General features: G+C 37.4%; 1 protein-coding gene across 1 annotated transcript in view; it reads right to left on the reverse strand.

Moving 5' to 3' along the window:
- Positions 1 to 7,346: 7,346 nt before the first annotated feature.
- The window catches only part of LOC109970842 (ras-specific guanine nucleotide-releasing factor RalGPS1), a 76,925-nt gene continuing 65,537 nt past the window's right edge, over positions 7,347 to 18,734 (reverse strand). Inside the window, exons 12-20 of the mRNA XM_020618691.1 lie at positions 17,410 to 17,536; positions 15,910 to 16,061; positions 15,683 to 15,731; positions 13,771 to 13,851; positions 11,759 to 11,864; positions 11,567 to 11,659; positions 10,208 to 10,313; positions 10,023 to 10,114; positions 7,347 to 8,896 (exon numbers count right to left, since the gene is read on the reverse strand). Coding sequence (XP_020474347.1) covers positions 8,867 to 8,896; positions 10,023 to 10,114; positions 10,208 to 10,313; positions 11,567 to 11,659; positions 11,759 to 11,864; positions 13,771 to 13,851; positions 15,683 to 15,731; positions 15,910 to 16,061; positions 17,410 to 17,536 — 836 coding nt within the window. The 3' untranslated portion in view covers positions 7,347 to 8,866. The remainder of the gene's footprint in view (positions 8,897 to 10,022; positions 10,115 to 10,207; positions 10,314 to 11,566; positions 11,660 to 11,758; positions 11,865 to 13,770; positions 13,852 to 15,682; positions 15,732 to 15,909; positions 16,062 to 17,409; positions 17,537 to 18,734) is intronic.

The raw sequence follows: 18,734 nt of genomic DNA on the forward strand, positions 1-18,734 counted from the left end.
TGTTTTAGGCTTTTAGGCAAAACTGGCTTATTCCTGTCATTTACTTTTTAAATAAACTCTAAACCACTAATATTTATTCATTTTCTACCGTTTGTTCCCTGAGCGGGGTCACGGGGGGGGCCGGAGCCAATCCCGGCTGGCAATCGGGCAAAGGCGGTACACCCTGGACAGGTTGCCAATCCATCGCAGGGCTAACACATAGACAAACAACACACACGCACATGCACTCCTATGGGCAATTTAGAGACACCAATCAACCTAAGCTGCATGTCTTTGGACTGTGGGAGGAAGCCGGAGTACCCGGAGAGAACCCACGCAAGCACGGGGAGAACATGCAAACTCCACACAGGAAGGTCCCAGGTGGAGCCCAAACCTGGAACCTTCTCGCTGTGAGGCAACGGCGCTAACCACTGTGCCACCATGCTGCCCCACTAATATTTAGTATGAATAAAAAAGGAGTTTCAAATAAATACTGTACAGATTTCTTCTTTATTACAGGCAAAAGTGTAAAGTGCTTCTCGAATATTCTTACGACAACAGTTGAGCATGCACTGCTGGTGATCGATTCTTAGTAGAACTGAGATATACTCAAAATGCATCAATCGATTTTTTTTTTGTGCATCAAAAGGACACGATGATTTATTGCCTTTGCTCTGGCCATGAGAAGCTGGGCACCATACACCTGCATCAGTCTCATCTGCTGCTATCTGCATTCTCATGGCGATTTTGCATTTATTATTTTTCCTGCTCCACCACAGGTTGATTCTCCAACTAATGATGAACACAGCACAAGACTGAATTGCAGAAAAATGGGCAGTAAATCAAGAGGTGTGGAAATTTTCAACTTCTCCACAGTGACTTTAAGCTTCTGTCTTCCTGCTCAAAACCTTCTGAAAAATGGGATCAGATGTTACTGTAGCACATCATCATGTGTCACCTCCTTCGCGATGCCCTCACCTCTGTAGAAAACAAGGGGAATATAGTGTCCAGATATAAAGAGATATACACAGGAAATGACTGAGATGTACAAACCACAGCACAGGCTGACTGTAGATATTTGTTCCACCTTTGATTTTGAATCACTGTTAAGATAAGCACATTGGGCATCACCTGCTATCACGATCTCCAGCTCAGCCAAGGAGATGTCTGTTGGGTTTATCAGGAATATGTTAACATCTCCCACCATGCACTGCTCCTCTTCTATACTGGGTTCTGCCCATCGCTGCTTATCCAAGATGATGAATGTGCACTGGCAAAAAATTAAAAAGTCAAATTAAACAGCTTTTTTATAAAATAAAAGTTCTTCAGCAATCAGCATCCACATGCATTTTCTTCAGGAAATGCATTTGTCTAGTTTAACTATATAATCAAATTACAAGTAAGTATAAAGGCCACTTATGTAGCCTACGAAGTAGAATTGGCGTAGATGCAATGCAGAACTATCAATCAAACGTAACTGTTGCCAGTACGTGTGTGAACCCAGTAGGGCAAAATGTTTTTGACAACAGTATTACCAAATGTTTAAGAATGGATTGTTAAGTTAAATGTTGGATTGCAAGTCCAAAACTATGGAACTGCACTTAATACTTAATCCACGAGTTGCGTAATGAAAGAAATAAACTGTTGCCTGATTCTAATGGAATGCAACGCCCAGCGGCTAAGTAAAAATTAGCAAAGCAACAGACGAGCGCATCTACCAGTTCACTCCAGGTTAATATACCTTAGTAGATTAAAGTACTGTACTGGACTTAAATCCTACACACCTATATAGTAGGTCATCAAACGTATAGTATTATATCATATTATGGGTTGTTTTCCTATGGAAGAACTTCTTTTCACTTAGAAAATTAACAGCATCTGCAGCTTGCCCCGAGTGGCCAACCTTGACAGTCCACAAGCTTAATGTTCACAAGGAAAATAGTACAGATGCACAACAGAAGCGATATACAGTCAACAACTTTCTGTACATAAAGTTTATTACCAATTCAGTGTCTGAAGCTGAAAAATACAGCAACACAAACAATGGCATGGTAAGAAATATCTTTTCAAAATCATCACAGACTGATAATCACGACCCTGTGGGTATCTTTTTCACAGTTACACGAAGTTTTGTACACAAAATACATGCAATGTCCCATAAAACAACCAGCTTTTCCACAGTGGAACTGGATGAAAACAAAAATACAGTATGTTTAGACCTGACATATACATACATGTATCAAAACAACTGATAGATACAAGCAAATCAGTACTTTTGGATTAAATCGATTTGTTATCACTTACTGAAAAAATGTTATGATGAGGGAGTTTATTCTGCACTTGTGATGTTTTGGTTCTTGAGTTTAACATTTGTGAGAAAAAAACTAAACTAACAACGGCTGCATTTCAAAAAACTTGCTGGCACATGCTGACATGTTAGTGAGGTGTGTGGGATTATTTGGGAACAAATACTAGAAAAAAACATTTTAAAATTGGCTACAGTTCATCTGAATAACGCAGAAGGCAGACTAAACTTTAGTGCTGCTGTTTTGATCAGTCACTCAAACATCCATCAGCACTGGTTATAAGAACTTACATTTACTTATTAACTGATTTATAGATATAAACAAAAAAAAAACTTGGAATTGTACTGCATTTCTTCAAATTGACAGTGGACAAGATGTTGCCTTGGCTTATGAAAAACCTGATGTTAATTGACTGTTTGTGTGTACATAATGGCTACCATTTATGTCCTGCATTCTTTTACAGTGTTCTAACACAATATGTCAGCTACTATGATATGTCAAGTCAGCAGCAGACTAAAACAAACAATTGCAGAACGCTTTGAAGGGAAATTAATAGAGCCACAACCTTAGCATTAGGAATGTAGTAGCTTAGTGTACAAGTGTTTAGTGTCACTGTTTAGAACAGCAGTTCCTGAAGAAGAGAATCTGGTACTGGACCATGATTTGGCCCCCAGTTTGCCTCCTAGTGGATACATATTTTAAGGCTTGATATTAGGCTTGGGTGATCTGACAATAATAAAGATGTTAGGTGATATAAAAATGTCAGCTACGAATTTGCCAAACCTTTGGCATTAGCTTGTTATATCACAAACTGGCCACTCCTACTCCTGGTAAACAGGAAAAGTTGGGAAAAAAAAAAAAAAAAAAAAGCAAGCCTATCACAGGCTTTTGTGGTCTTACCCAAATTCAGGTGAGATCAGTTTCACCTCTGTACATGTGGTATACAATTTTATATTAGCAGTCCATTCCATCTGGATTGAGTGTTTAGCCCAGCTAGAAGCAGAGGAAAACTGTCAAGCTGGTCCCATTAGTCTTAGTCAAGCCACCTCAAAATACTGATTACTACATGCACCTGTCCTGCATTGTTTATGCATCTGGTACAGAAATACAAACGTGAAAACAAGACATTGCGGTTCAGTCACAGTATTACCACATGCAGCTACCAGTTTTCAATATGAGTACCAAAATGCTACCCAAGATTTGGTACCAATACCTACAGGGAACTTTTTGTGACAGCTTCATTTTTTCCCCCCAAAAAAGCTGAAGATTTCAAATGATCAGAGATTAAGTCAACCAAATTATAAACCAGACATTTTGGCCCTTCCTTCATTTTGGTACTTTCGAAGTGTTACAGACACAAAAGTGCTATTGCCAGGTTTAAACCAACTCTGAACAGAATCCAGGTGACTCTTGGATGAAGTGACAACTACAATGCCCGGCCACATTAATAGCCACACCTGTACAATTGTATGTACTTCAATGCAACACTTCTGCCTTAACATCTGTGCTAGCTCACCAGGTTTCAGTTTTTGGTGAAATTGTCATAAATGTATAAACTCAATTACATGTATAGTGTTGAGGTCATAGTTAAAGGTGGACTACATTACAATCAGAAGTGTTTCTAATATTCTGACCCTCTCATGTATAGGTAGCTGGGGAGGACCAAAATATAGAGATTGTACAGGTGTGACTTAACGTGGCAGGGCAGTGTACCTCACTGGTAAATGAAATAGCCTTCCCCCCTTATGGTCAGGGTTTCATTTCAGTCAGCTGTGGTGGAATATAAGGGCAGGACAACGTGAGATACATCAGTGCATTAATATCTTCGGACTGCCTGTACCGTACGTCTATATTGGACACAAACAGAGGAAATTAACACTGAACTCTACATCTGATCCTGGCCATGATATTGAACAAGCAAAACAATCAAAAATGTTATTCTTCCATTGACATTCAAGCACTGCAGACAACCTTGTTAAGCTGAACCACAATAATAAAAAAAATACCAAATAATAAACATGGTCTTTAATAAAGGACCCTAACATAGTTTGAAAGTTATCTTTCCAGGCATTGGTTTCTATTGAAAATCATTTAGCAGACGCTTGAAACTTGCATGGGTTGTGTAATGTATTACATGAAATCTGAAATAGTTTCTGCAAACTTCAGAACACTATTGCATTGTAACACAGCGCAAGTACAAAGTGAGAATTCTAATGTAGTTCATAACATCACACTGACAAAAATTAATGCAGACTTGATGTAGAGCCTACTTTTTTAAGACCAAGTCTAATGAAGAGACTCATTTAACCTTTGTATAGTCTTTCTATATCATTTTGATAGTCATCATAACAACCTGACAGATCATACTGGTTTTTAGGATTTATTTACCTTCTGTTTTATGATTTTATACAAAATTATTGATTGTGGTGCTTCATTTTCTAATTGATCCTCTTACTTATAATTGCATTTGTGTATTTATCACCCTGTAAAGCACATTTAACTTTGCTTTTAAATGTGCTCTGTGAATAAATAGACTTGACAATACAATATTGAAATGTGAAAATTAAAAAAATTGTCAATTTATCAGCCCTTACTTTTTCAATAAGGGAATTATCTATTAATTTTTTTAAAGAAAGATATGTATATCTGTGTGTAAATAAACTAAGAGACTACAGTAATGCAAGAGGCTCTGTGCTGATGTTTTGAGCTGAAGGTCAACATTATCCTGCTAGCATGCCCACAATGACAATGCTAACATGCTGATGTTAAGAAGGTCCAATGTTTACCATGTTTAGTATGTTAGCATTCTAACATGCTAAATAGGATGAAGCGCAAAGAATACCTGATGATAATGTGAGGGTCGTTAGTTTAGCAGGTATTTAATCATAAACCAAAGTACTGGATAAAATAAAATAAATATAAAAACTTGACCTGCTGGTGGCACTAGTGGAAAAATCTGAGGATTGCCAGAGACAGTAGGATTTATCCTCTGGGGACTGTGAATATCTGTGCAAAATTTCATGGCCACATGAGAAAAAAAAAAAGTCTTGTCAATGCTCTCTGCTGGACAAACTACACAAGGTTTCTAAAGCGCCTCAATCATATCTTTGCATTTCTCTGGTGACCCTGTCATTCTTTCTCTAATGCCCAGTGTGACAGATTACAAGATTAAAGGTGATTAAAGCATGTTCCAGGAGTCTGCTAAGAAATTCTCTGCAGAACATTAATGGCAACCACTCAATGAGTAGTGTAGTAGTAACATCAAATTTCAGTTTCTTCAGTGCAGCAGTATGATTTGTACAATGATAATGATGTAAAGCATATGTAATTTGTAATAAATAGGCTTAAACAAACATTATCACTGCAGTGGTTCCATAGAATAGAGCCTTCATGACTGCAGTCATCTACAGACAAACTAATACTGGAGAAAGGACAATACATAAAAACAAAGAATATTAAACATAACATTTTTAACATCAATATTTTTGCCACCATAATGACTGATATCATAAATAAGTGACATTTGCCATGATTTATAACAGGGAAACAGAAATATGGAAACTATTAGAAACTCTTTGATTAAAATTTTATTCTTAGAGGATAATTCTTGTTTATTAAAATCTGTGGGGCTGAGCAACATGGCAGTTTGTTGTAAATAAACCAACACCTTTGTCACAATATTTAAAACCACTTTATTTTGAGATCAAACTGAAAGTGCACCTAAAATGTGCCAATAATCCCGATTTGAAACAAAAGTGTCTGCAATAGAGTACAACAGGCCAAATATGAAGCAGGAAGTAGATATGTAAACTAATAATTTGAGTAATAATTTGGCTTTGTTTTCACTTTCTAATAGTTGAATAAGGTTTGTTTTTATCCTAACTGCTCATATTTCTGACCTGCCAGCCTTCCTTTTTGTGACATTGCCATTTCCCATCCTTCCACTTTCTGCCACTTGCATATCTGGGCCTGAGTTGTGGTGGCAGGACATTTAAAACAGTCTGCATACTTTTTTATCCAAACTGTTCTTACTAGAAAATTCCAGAGCAATCTTTCTAACAGGTGAGACCTTCTTATGGTTGGACAGAAACCACTTACAATGCCTTGCAAAAGTATTCATAAGGGGTATGAATACTTTTGCAAGGCATTGTATACCAGGATTCCACCACGATCAGAAAGAGTCAGTGTGTTTTCCTAATAATATTATCCAATACATGTAAATTAGGATTACAGTGACACAATCTCACAGTACAGCTGCTTCTTTAACCATTACATGCAGGTGATCCTCTTGAGAGAAGTACCCTGCACCATGACTGAAACAAGCTGGGCTCCTATGACTTAGGCAAAAGTGACAATATTTTCAGTCTCATGTGAAGCCCAACAATAGGCTTTCCAACTTGACTACATCAAAAGGAGCCAATGTCAGACAGATCAACATCAGAAACAACATGGAATAGAAATAAAAGTGGATATCTATACAACGTTATATATCGGTTCAGACATGCACCACAAACATTGCACAAACATACCTATATCCCATCTTATGCACAAAGAATTGTGCATAAGATGGGGTATAGGGATCACACCAATGTAGCTTCCATACAGTCTAAATTGTTAAAATTTTTTGATTTAGTGGGACACAAGACTGCTGTGTTTATGTATAAAGCCAGGAACAATTTATTACCTGGTGGAATTCAAAAACTATTTAATGAAAGGGAAGGGGGATACAATTTAAGGGGTCAGTTAAATTTAAAAATTCATGCTATACGTACAACCAAAAAAAAGATTTTGTATTTCCATAAGTGGGGCAAAACTATGGAATAATTTAAGTGTGGACATAAAAAATAGTAATAGAATTGAACAGTATGTAAGTATGTATTTTTTAGTATATCACTAGCGTGGTGTAGAATTTAATTATCTATATAGTAATACTGCTTGCAAACCAATAATGGTAAGATGATGTTATGGGGTAGGACTGGATAAGTCTAACTTCTTCCTACTCCGTTCAAGCATGTACTAGATATAAGCAAATTGATAATATATTTGTGGATATGTGTGGAATTATGTGTGTTGACATATTGACTGTCGTTACATGTTTGAAAGAATAAATCAAATCAAATCAATCAAAATCAAACATCAGTGATGTTTGCGGTGCATGTCTGAAATTACTCTGGAGAAGGGCAACCATATGTGAATAAGATACAAGTTGTAATAAAGCAGAATTATCCTTTAAGTTCAACATAACATTTTGCTTGTGAAGCACATTATGTAATAATGCTGATGGAGTCTTCCCTTATCCCAGCATCCTTCAGTGTGAGATCAGGAGTCAAACCAAGTTTTAGGGTGGCTTCCCACCAACAGTCTCTCTGAGGAGCAGCTTCCTGCTGCTGGTGATCAAAGATAGTCAATCATACTGTTTACCTTTGATGGCCAATTGTCAAAAATAAGCTCTTTTACACATAAATACAGTATTTACACAAACAATTGTTGATAGTTTGGTACCTCATTGTAAATTGCTTTAAATTCACTCAGCCAGCTGCCTTGGCTGACTGTTTTTCCCCATTATTGATTGTAGCCGTCACCTTGTTCAGTACCATTTCCATGGTGTTGGACAAAGTTTGATTTGTTCTGTAGAAAATAGTAATCGGTGCTATTTGTAAACCTCAGTATGTACATCTGCAAACACCTTTTACAAGAGGCCTACCAACTGAGGTAGCAAGGAATCAAAAGGTGAACTGATCCAGAGGCGCTTCCTCATTTGACCAACACCAGGGCTTAAAGTGAAAATCATGGCTCCAATTTTTTTTGTATTTTTCTCGATTACAAAGTGTCTTATTTTGGAACAAATTCCAGTCCAGCTGTATGTTACAGGGCTGTCACCGTCTGTCCTTTTTGCTGCAACACAGCATGACCTTCAACTGTGATCATATTTTTCATCCTCAATACTTTCCGGATAGCTCCAAGATCATGAGTCGGCATGCGCACTGACGTTGATGCCCTCTCTCCCACCTCGGTATAATGTTGAAATGCAGAAAAACCTAAATGTTTTACCCTATTTACAACAAAACAAGTAAGCGTTCATTTAGTCTTAGTTGCCTTACAACAGCAGTTTCATAAATTTAATCACTGAACAACAGGGGCATCTTCATTTGAAGGGCATATCAGCCTGATCTGCAAAGCAAAGATCAACATCAGTCAGCTAACAGATGCCTAAATTTATGCACTGATGCAACTTTTCACCCAAACAGAAACCCAACATGGGCCAAAAACAATTTGCTTACTCACATGTACATAGTAGCATAATGAATGACAGGGAACAAGGAAAGTTAGAGAAAAAAAAACAAAGGGGTAACCTCACCAAAGTCTTCCACTCACTAAAAAAAAATTTTTTTTTTTAAGAATTTACATTACACAGTCACAGTGAAGAAGACAGCAGGTGTCAGGGAGCTTCTACAGTGTCAGATGCTTCTTGACTGTCCCATTTCAGTAGATACCAATATATATCATTGTATTCCATCATTTAGTTTATGCTTCCCAAACAAATGTGTTTGGCACAATAATGTCCCAAGTAAGGTCTGCTCTCATTCAAATGACATGAGGTTTGCTGGTATCTGTTGAAAGAACAGAACAGATGCTTAGCACAAATAATACAGTCAAAGGTGTAGTAATACATGGAGCCACTGGTGGGTCTCACTCTCTGTGTATAGCTTGAATGGATTTTATTTTTGCCCACTTTACGACTTGTCCAACAAGTTGATGACATACCAATTCAACACTGATAAATTATTGTTATAAAGTTTTTATGGTGAATGCTTTAGCAAACCTATATACACATACACATCAGCATTAGCATCAATTTGGAGTCATGCATCTGGTGATATGAGTAATGTAGGTCTAATATTCACTCTCCTATTAGCTCTGATTTTGGTCTCCACCAACTCCTGAGGCAAATATCAGTCTCGTTCACCAGCTGCTCTCTAACTGTGTCTGTCTGTTAAGCAGGTAGTGTACAGTGGGTTTATCAGATCTTTTTCACTGCAAACAGCTACAGTACCTATGGCTGGAAATCAGGTGGATGACTGAACCAAAACATCACAGTTACAGAAAATAAAACCAAAACAACGAGCTGAAAAACACCAAAACATGGAACAGAGCTCAGGTGGAACAGCAATCAATAATATGTAAATCAAAAAGATTCAAGTATTTAAATACTGCATGGTTCATGGTTAAACTATAATTAGATTTAAGGTGCTGCTGTTAATTTACCTGTCAAAGTAAAAAAAAAAAAGGTAAAAAGCATCAAGAGTACTGCTCTGCATTTGGCATAGAGCTGGGCAGCACCACTTACAGATATGGGGCCCTATTCTGAGGACCCATGGCGTCTGATCAAGATATACTGGCACAAGTGGTGTTTGGGTGTGTCCATGTTCAGTTCGGTAATTTGATAATAAAAAACAGTTCAAGCACCAGTTCGAGTAGCAAAAGGGCTGTACTGAGGAAACACAGCATGGCATGCATTTAAATCTAATGCCTCAGTTTATGACGCTATAACACAGTGGTGAAAGATTTCTGTTCATTCTGTTTCTAATGATTTAGGAATTTAAGGTTAGTGATTTGCTGACCATAAATCATATACTTTATCTTTCTAGTTCTATTTATCTGTCTCTTAAGGAAGAAGTGTCTTCTGACCAGAGCAGACCCATGGTCCAAACAGAAGAGTAGGTGTGCTGTGCATACCTGAGGTCTACTGCTCCTGCAAGCTTCTTCCAGGTTTTTGTGCCAGATAATCGCTGAAAATCTGGATCCTGTCTGGAACTTGTAAACATTGCCTGTGTAAGTGACACAAATTGCTCTGTGTGATTATTTCAATTGAAATAAAGCAAAAACAAAAACACAAGGTGCACCAGTGATGTGATGCTGACCTTTATCTGGGTCATTGAGCTGGAAAATATTGGGTCTGGCTGGGTCATCTGGCAGCACCACCATCCAACCAGTTACACACACCTTCTTACAGGGGCTGGACTTGTACTGTGGCATACACAGGATTAGAATGGACCAAACTGAGAGCAAAGATGTGAAAACTAAACACATTAAAGCACTTATAATCACCATAAAATGAAAAAAAAAAAGCTTTTCTCCACTCCAGAAAAGAAATCAAAGCAGATCCCTCCAGGGAAGGGAATGGGTGCAATTCAATACTTAGCCTACACAAACAGCATAAGGAAAATAACATGAGAATAATCTATGTATTGCATCAAAGTCTGAATATGCAGATGTGTACAGATGTGACGAAGTTTTAAAACCCACCACTTTGAAAAGAACTTTCTCTGAGTTCAAACCTACAAAGGTATTTGGCATCCACTTCTTTATTCCATATTTAAGAGGACACATTGCTTTTGATTTTAATGTAACATATTATTTTAAATAATACAACAATTACATTAACAAAAATATAGGGAGCCTTTACCCAATATACTGCAGCACAAGAATTTGATTTTGAGTTTCTTGGGTCATATAGTTTCTTGCCAGTTAGGAAAAGATGGCGACAGGAAATGACATTACCTCTCTCGCTATTTTTTGTGAAAGTTGAGCCTATTATTATTATTATTATTGAAAATTAAGTGAATAACAAAGTTTAAGGTAAAAACATGTTACACCGGGTGGCCAATAGGTCGACTAAGGAGCTGTTTTAGGACTTGAGGGCCATGAAGACGATGTACTGTTCATGTAGAAGCAATAAACATGGCTCAAAGTTCTGTTTGTAGTCGAGCTCCACAACTACCAGAACCACTCGACTTTAGCAAAACCCCAGAGTGGCAGAAATGGACAAGGAGGTTTGAGTGCTTTCAGCAAGCATGTCATCTCCATGCTTCTACACAGGAAACCCAGGTGAACACTTTGATGCACTGTATGGGGGATGAGGTGCACGATGTTCTGAAAGGACTAAATCTGACTCCAGTACAGGAAAGGTAGTACGACGCAGCAAGAGATGGACTTCATGCATTTTGTTTTTTCATTTTTTTGTGTGAAGAAAATCAATATGGTTTAATATGAGAAAGCAAGAAGAAAATGAAACTGGATATTTTTGTGGCTGCCTTGCACACTGTGAACACTGCAACTATGGACAATTGAGGAATGAACTAATTAGAGACAGACTGGTTGAGGGACTGGCTGATGTACACGTGTCTGAGAGGATGCAGCTTGACAAAGATCTCACCCTGAAAAAGGCAATGGAGATGGCCAGACAAAGGGAGGACATAAAATGACAGTGCCAAACTTACATGCTTCCTCTCAGATGCTCTCAGTGCTTTTGCACCATAAAATATCAGTGTTGAACCAGACAGACTGATCCAAAATCTGGTCCATGATGCCAACTGCAAGACATCAAAAAAATGAATAAGCGCAAAACAACTGCTCACTCTAATCAGAAAACACAACAGCGTAAACTACAGTGAAATGCAAGATGACCTTACCTTGGGTTTCCGTCCCTCCTTCAGTAGCGTTTTCCTTCGCAGGGGCCCTTCAATGATTACCCTGCCACCCTCGCTCAATCCGTAGTAGGGGTTGGCAGCAGAGGGGCTGAGGCAGAAGGGATATCAATGGGAACATACACACAAAATATTATAATAGAGAGATGTCACTGTGTGCAATTGACTCACAATATGAGGCATTATGAGGAGTATGCAAGTTTTATATTTCAACCAAACACATTCACTAATGAGTATAAAAGAAGAGCTTGTAGCTGTTCTTTAAATCACATCCTATGTTGATGTAATCCTAGTAAATATTAGTTACTGACAAAGCACACTGGATTTTGGGGTGGTGAATATTTTACTTATTCATGTGAAATGCTGAAGAGTGTAACAGCAGGACATTTATTTACAACTGCATGTTCATCAAAGTTATGAGTAGAAATCTACTCGATAACAGACTAATTTCTCCACTAGCTGTAGCCTCACTCAACCAGAATTCAGTGTAGTCACAAGATGTGAGCATATGACCCTAGTGCTCTTCTGATGTGACATTTGACCTCATGGTCATTCATAAAGCTTTTGTAAAATAAATGACAAAGTGGAACGAGCACACTGTGGCATGTTCTCAGTGTTTGACAATGACAGTGAATCATCATACAGAGACAGCATGCAACAGACCAACATTAACATTAGGGCTAGCTTTTCTTATAGTTAGAGGAATAAGACAGACACAAGACAAACCAAGTGCACTTCATCTTTAATGACTGTGATGGACTGAAGTGAAAGGCCAAAGAAAGGATCAGACCTAATGACCTGCTGTCATTAACTTTCACTGATAAAAATCTTAGAGCCTTAAGTAATTATAACAGAAAAAACAGCCTTTACCGTCACCAAATCTGCACAGAAAGTTCAAACCAACTCTGAGCTTTGTTGATCTTTGGCACAGGCTACAACCAAAAGTAAATTAGTAAACGATCTATGTAATTACAAATGATCACATCACATATTAAGACCAAACTAAAGGTAATTTGCTGGGTGAAATATTAGCCTTCAAATATAACTGCCAGGTTTGTTACACAAACCTTATGAGTCTCTGTAGTGAATATAATGACTCTAACAGTTATACTACTGCACAACAGGCTACACAACTCGAAAATCACTTGTAGTTAACATTGTTTGCTAATTGAATCCTGCACTGAAAAATTTAATTCTAGGAAAGATGACAAGTATTCCTCAAAATGTCAGAATACACCTGGGCAGTGGCACTATTTTTGGTATACACTACAAGTAGCATTGTAGTACTGAGCATCAAAAACTGTCAGCTAATAAAAACTGGCATCAAATGTCAGATCAGTCTTGTCATTGGCACTGGAACTCTACTACTGTATTAACACAACGATGTACAAATTTTAAAGAGCACCCAGGCTGCATCTCAAGTCTCTTAGAGGATCATTCCTCACTTCCTCCTTGCTCACCTAAAATGACTTTTGGCTCAAATGAAGATTGAGGGTGTCCCAAGGCACTTATTTCTGCTCTGAGGTTTGAGAAGCTAGCAGCAAACAAGCTGAAGGAGGAGCCATGAGCGACAATAAACAAGACTATCCTTAGCAGAAGTGTTTTTCTGATGATGATTGATGCCCCTATATCAGAAATCAGCTGCATCTTAGGTGGGTGGCCCTAAAACACAGGAAAAAGATGCAAGGGAAATACTGATGCATGTAAGAGATTTGGGATGCAGCTCCTGCCCTGCAGGTGTCTCAGATTTCTGCCAGCAGCCAAAGTACATGTAGCTAGTGAAGTTCCCTTTTTAAGTAAGCAGAATGTACACACCACAGCCAAATTAAATTCATAAAAGTGGAGTTAAAAATGACACCCAACTTTCCACAGCATGCAGTGAGGGGATGATGTGAGATTAAACACATTAAAGTGAGTCTGACTTCAATTCCCCAGTAAAGATGAATTCATTCTTATTTACAGTGATACTGATTTCTTGCTCTACCACTTCACTATACCTGTAAACATAGCTGCGGCTCTGGGGGGAGTTGCGAAGTGGGACTCTCCAGTTGGGGCCCAGTGTTGCGTACATGCGGCCCCTGTTTGTCACACATTGTCACAATCAGTCTGAGGGGCTCATGGGGTTGGTCTTTTGGCTAGCAGAAGTGTTCAGTGTATCTCATGTCAACAGTAGAAGTTAATGGAAACCAAATCCAATTCAAACTTTTTACATTTACAATCACAGACTGCTTTTAATCTACCACTCAGAAATATGAGTTTTGAGTTAAATGTTTTTGCTGGGACAAAGAGAAACCGCACAGTTAACTTGTATGATGTTATCAACATTCAAATACACTGATATCGTATGCATAATGAAAAAGCTGCAGGCACAGATACAAACTACTGACATAGAAGTACATTTCTAAGACAAATTCATATAAAGTTTAAACAAGAAATATAATAGTTCTCTATATTTTTCTAATTGTCAACAAATCTCATATGAAGAGCCAAGGTGCATATCCAAGAAGCTGCAGTGCAAACCAAAAGTTTGTAAATGCTGGCGTAAGCCCAGCTCTGCTGTTATATGACATTTTATATATAGATTTACTCTATGTGTATGTTATCTGGCTCTGTAACTGATATTGTCTCTAAACTGAGCTGTCTGGTTGGTATCTATTGTGAGGAAACATATACGTTCCTGCCAGAGACTGATGTTGATTTAAGTTATTGTGTCTGAGCACTGGGGTTATACCACAAGATCTAAAATTGACTACAGTAATAACAAAGCGGAGGATCCACATTGTTTTATTATAGATCAATTTCAATTTTACCATGTTTTTCCAAGATACTGAAAAAATTGTAGATAAAAGGGTTCTTTGTCATTTAAATTCATCATCAGTATGATTTTTGTAAAGGCCACTCTACATGCATGGATTTGCTCTATTTGATAGATAAAATAAAAGCAGCATTTGATATTAATGAATTTGTCTATGCACTATTTTTAGATCTGTCAGAACCATTTGACACATTTTATTATATTTTACTAGTTAATTTGGAGAAATATGGTTTTAACGGCATGGTACTGATGTCGTTAAAGGTTATATTGCTATATATACACAACAAAGTTATATATACATGCAGATAAACATAGTATTATATTTTGCATTATTCTTTAATTTATCCTTATTTGTCATGTTGCAATTTAATTTGAGGAAATATCCTACAACTCTCCATAAAAAAATTTTCCTTTTACAAAAATTGTAACCCACTACAAACTTTTACTCATCTTCTCCTTTGTTTAAAGAAACTCAACTTCTTGATATTAACAAATGTGCATTTTCCTTTATAACTTATTATTCAAGGAAGGAAATATTCCATAACACTTTAGGTCCTACTTTGAATTAAACTCCCAGATTCACCGTTATCCTACTAGGCAGTCAGTAAACCTTCATCTTCCAAAACATCTGATGACTAGAAGTCAATTTTCAATTAGATACAGGGGTCCACATTTATGGAACAGTTATTCTCACTGGGCTAAAGTGTTCTTGTCTTTTAAATTTTTTTGTGCAAACAAGAAAAAGGCTCTAATTTTTAATTTAGAATTAATAGATTCTTTTTTCTTTTTTAAAGCTTTAACTGTTGTTACTATTTGTTTTAGGGTATAGGTAAACTATAAACCCATTTTAGTCTTTTCTCCTCTCTCTGCACATTCATATTTGTTTGTTAATGGTTGATGTTTGATTATGTTTGTGCAAATAAATACATTCAATTTCATTTCAATGGGATTCAGTGTGTTGATGGATTTTTTTTCTGACCTCAACTTGTCTGTCCTTAAATAGTTAATTTACTTGAATGCTGCAGGCTTACTTTACTTTATTCAAACTAATTAAAACCTGTAAAGATGAAATGATAAGTGAGGATTGGCTTCACCTCTCCATTCCAAGTGACAGCTCCTCCCCAAAAGAACGTTCACTGCTGCCTATTAGGAAACAAAACAAAAACAAAGGCAGGTTAACTACTGAATCTTAAGTATCTGAGAAAAGCTTATTAGGCTAATTATGAATCAGTTAAAATAGGTTGATCGATCAGCATTTTAACTGTATTTGCAAAAAAAACCCCACAAACAACAAAGATGGTAACATACAGTATATACATACCTAATGACAGGCCATTAGACACTGATGTACTGTGTGGATCATTTCTGACAGGACTCTGAGACTCTAAGAAGCTGTCATCCAGCAGGTGTCGTGCTTTCTCTATGGGAAACGTGGCACTCCTGCTCTCCGACATGCCATATTGACACATCATACTGTGGGCAGATCCACCATTAGATGACAAAAATATGCTGATTAGTTTCCTTCAGCCACTAATGTCATGACAGATCTGAGAACATCCTCTACTGATTATGTATAGACACAGTGGTGTCCATTAAGGCAAGAAACACAAGCATTAAGGTTTTAAACCTCTGAAAGTATCTTTACTTATTTGGAAGTGACCTTTTTAATTGCCTACTGTATTTTAGAACTGCATTTAACCACCATCAACATTTTCATCCCTCTACATTAGGGATGATGGCAGGAAATATAGGAGTAACTGTAGAATGTAACTACTGTTAAGTATATTTACTCACACACTGTACTTTAGTACAGTTTTGAAGTGCTTTCACTTCAGTTTTCTGTCAATCCAGGACAGTTTGTACATGCTATCACAGTCCTGAGAAGAGGGCAACCATAACTGATAACACCTCCTCACAGCCATAGTTGACGAAAAACATGGTCGCTGCTTTGTGGAGTTTTAACATTATTAATGTTATTGGAGAACCTATGGTTAACTTGTCCCACTTGGATATGTTTGGTGTATTAGCTATATTTTATGAACAGTGTTAATGCATGCTCTTCTATAACTGCATCTTATAACTTGGTGAGGCATTACCTATGGGTTTGGTTTATGATGTTAGCATTTTGCTAACATGTAACTGCAGCTTTTAACCACAATCAACTTTATCATATTTTACCAATTGTCATGTTGCTTCTTGCTGCTCTGTGTGCAGCAAAAAAAAAAAAAAGATTCTACTCATGCTTAGCTGTGATTGGTTGCTTTGTCACTTACATGGCCAGATGTACCAAACAGTGGGTAGTGTTGCTGTATAGGTTTATGGATGTTTTGCTGTTTTCTGCTGCTCTGCATGGTACATGCCACGAGCATACTCATTATGTTGGCATTTTGGTCTTTATGGTGTCTCGTTGCTCTCTAATTTCTAACCAGCACTTTTCTGAGCATCTTGTTAAAGGACTGCAAATGAAAATTAGCCAGCTAGCCAACATGAACATCAGTACTACATAGAATATAATGCAGACTTCACATCTGATATTTAAAGCACATTTTTCTGATAACACTTACAGACTTTTACTAACAGTAAGCAATGTTCTGAGTGTAGTGTTTTTAACAGCAACAAATTTGGGGGGCTTACCAAGTTTACCAGTGTTGTAGTTTGAACAGCTGCCACTAAATGCCTCATAACCTACTGAACACTGAAACTTATTGCAAAACCTTTGTTTGCATGTTGGCCTTTTACACAGATTTGGATAAATTGCATATTTTGTTTGAATAAAATCTTGAATCTACTGTAACTTTGAGAATGCCCTTGTTGAACTCACTTGTTTCCCAAACTATAGCTCTTCCTGTGGTGGGAGGGAGGGGGGGTGGGGATGCGGACCCCGACAGAGGCATCAGGACAGGTAGGCCGTCGGTTATACCTCATAGAGGCCGATACCTCTGACAGACCTGAAACAGAAAACAGGTCATCAATGCTAATCACTGCATTACTTCTATTCCATTTTAGTGTGTATATGTAATAACATCTTTTTTAACATAGCGCTCGCCCTCGTCAGTTGCACTTAAAACTTTTTAATATGCTGTACAGTATGTGCTAAGAAAGTAACAGATAACAAGGGCTTAATTTCCACTCAAGATGGGGGAACATCACTTTTCAAAATCCTCTTTTTGTCCAAACACCACAATGAAATGAGAGAAGAAAGGAGTTAATAAAATTAACTAAAATTATTTTGTCACAGGACCCCTCTACAAGACAGGGCTACATTGTCATGGAATACTACAGCATCCATATTGGATAATATTATACATTAGTCATACAAATTCTCCCCCAGAATTAGAAATAATCACACTGCCTCTCTCTGCAAATACCTGCCTTGCCTTTTTGGTAATCTGGGCTTTTTCAGTGCAAGATATTCCATGACATGGAGAAAATACAGCAGATTTCTTTAAAATGTATATATCTGCTCTACCTTGGATATGCTTAGAATCAAATCCACTAGATGTAGCCACTGAGGCACAGAATGGGCCTCTGCACAAAACCATTTACCATACATCATGAACCAATGCCTTTACCGAATCTAGTGACTCGATCTACATATGTTTTAGAGGGTCTTGGTGTGATTAATAGGTCTGCCTATGTAATCCTACCATCAGTCCAGCCACAGCTTTGCCTTGTGTCAGGACTGTGTTGTGTTGGCTCAGTGAATTGATGCAGTGTTGCCATGTGCCAGTGGAACATCTGAATCACTCTGTTCCTTCTCACTGGAAACACACCATTCAATCAACTACATGTGACCAGTTTGGACCAAGCTGGACTGTCTGGTTTCACCATATTCATACAGTAACACATCAGACTTGTATGCTGTTATTACGTGGTAATAAATACTATGAGCCTTAAGAGCCTTGTGAAAAGTCAGGACTGCTGCAGTGAAAAATTGTTTACTCATCTATAAAGGAGCAATAATGTGGCAAAATAATGCAAATTAGGACATGTATGTAAAATATGCAAAGTACATAATATAAAATATGCAAACGTTATCCTTCCTTTCTTATTTAGTGATTAATCCACTAAACTCATTCCACTAATTATGTTAAGGTTTAAAATCTCCAAACGTTTTAATAATTTTTTTAAGTAAGAGCTGTAAAG

The sequence above is a fragment of the Monopterus albus genome, unplaced genomic scaffold (assembly GCF_001952655.1).
Source record: "Monopterus albus unplaced genomic scaffold, M_albus_1.0 scaffold209.1, whole genome shotgun sequence".
Taxonomy (NCBI): domain Eukaryota; kingdom Metazoa; phylum Chordata; class Actinopteri; order Synbranchiformes; family Synbranchidae; genus Monopterus; species Monopterus albus.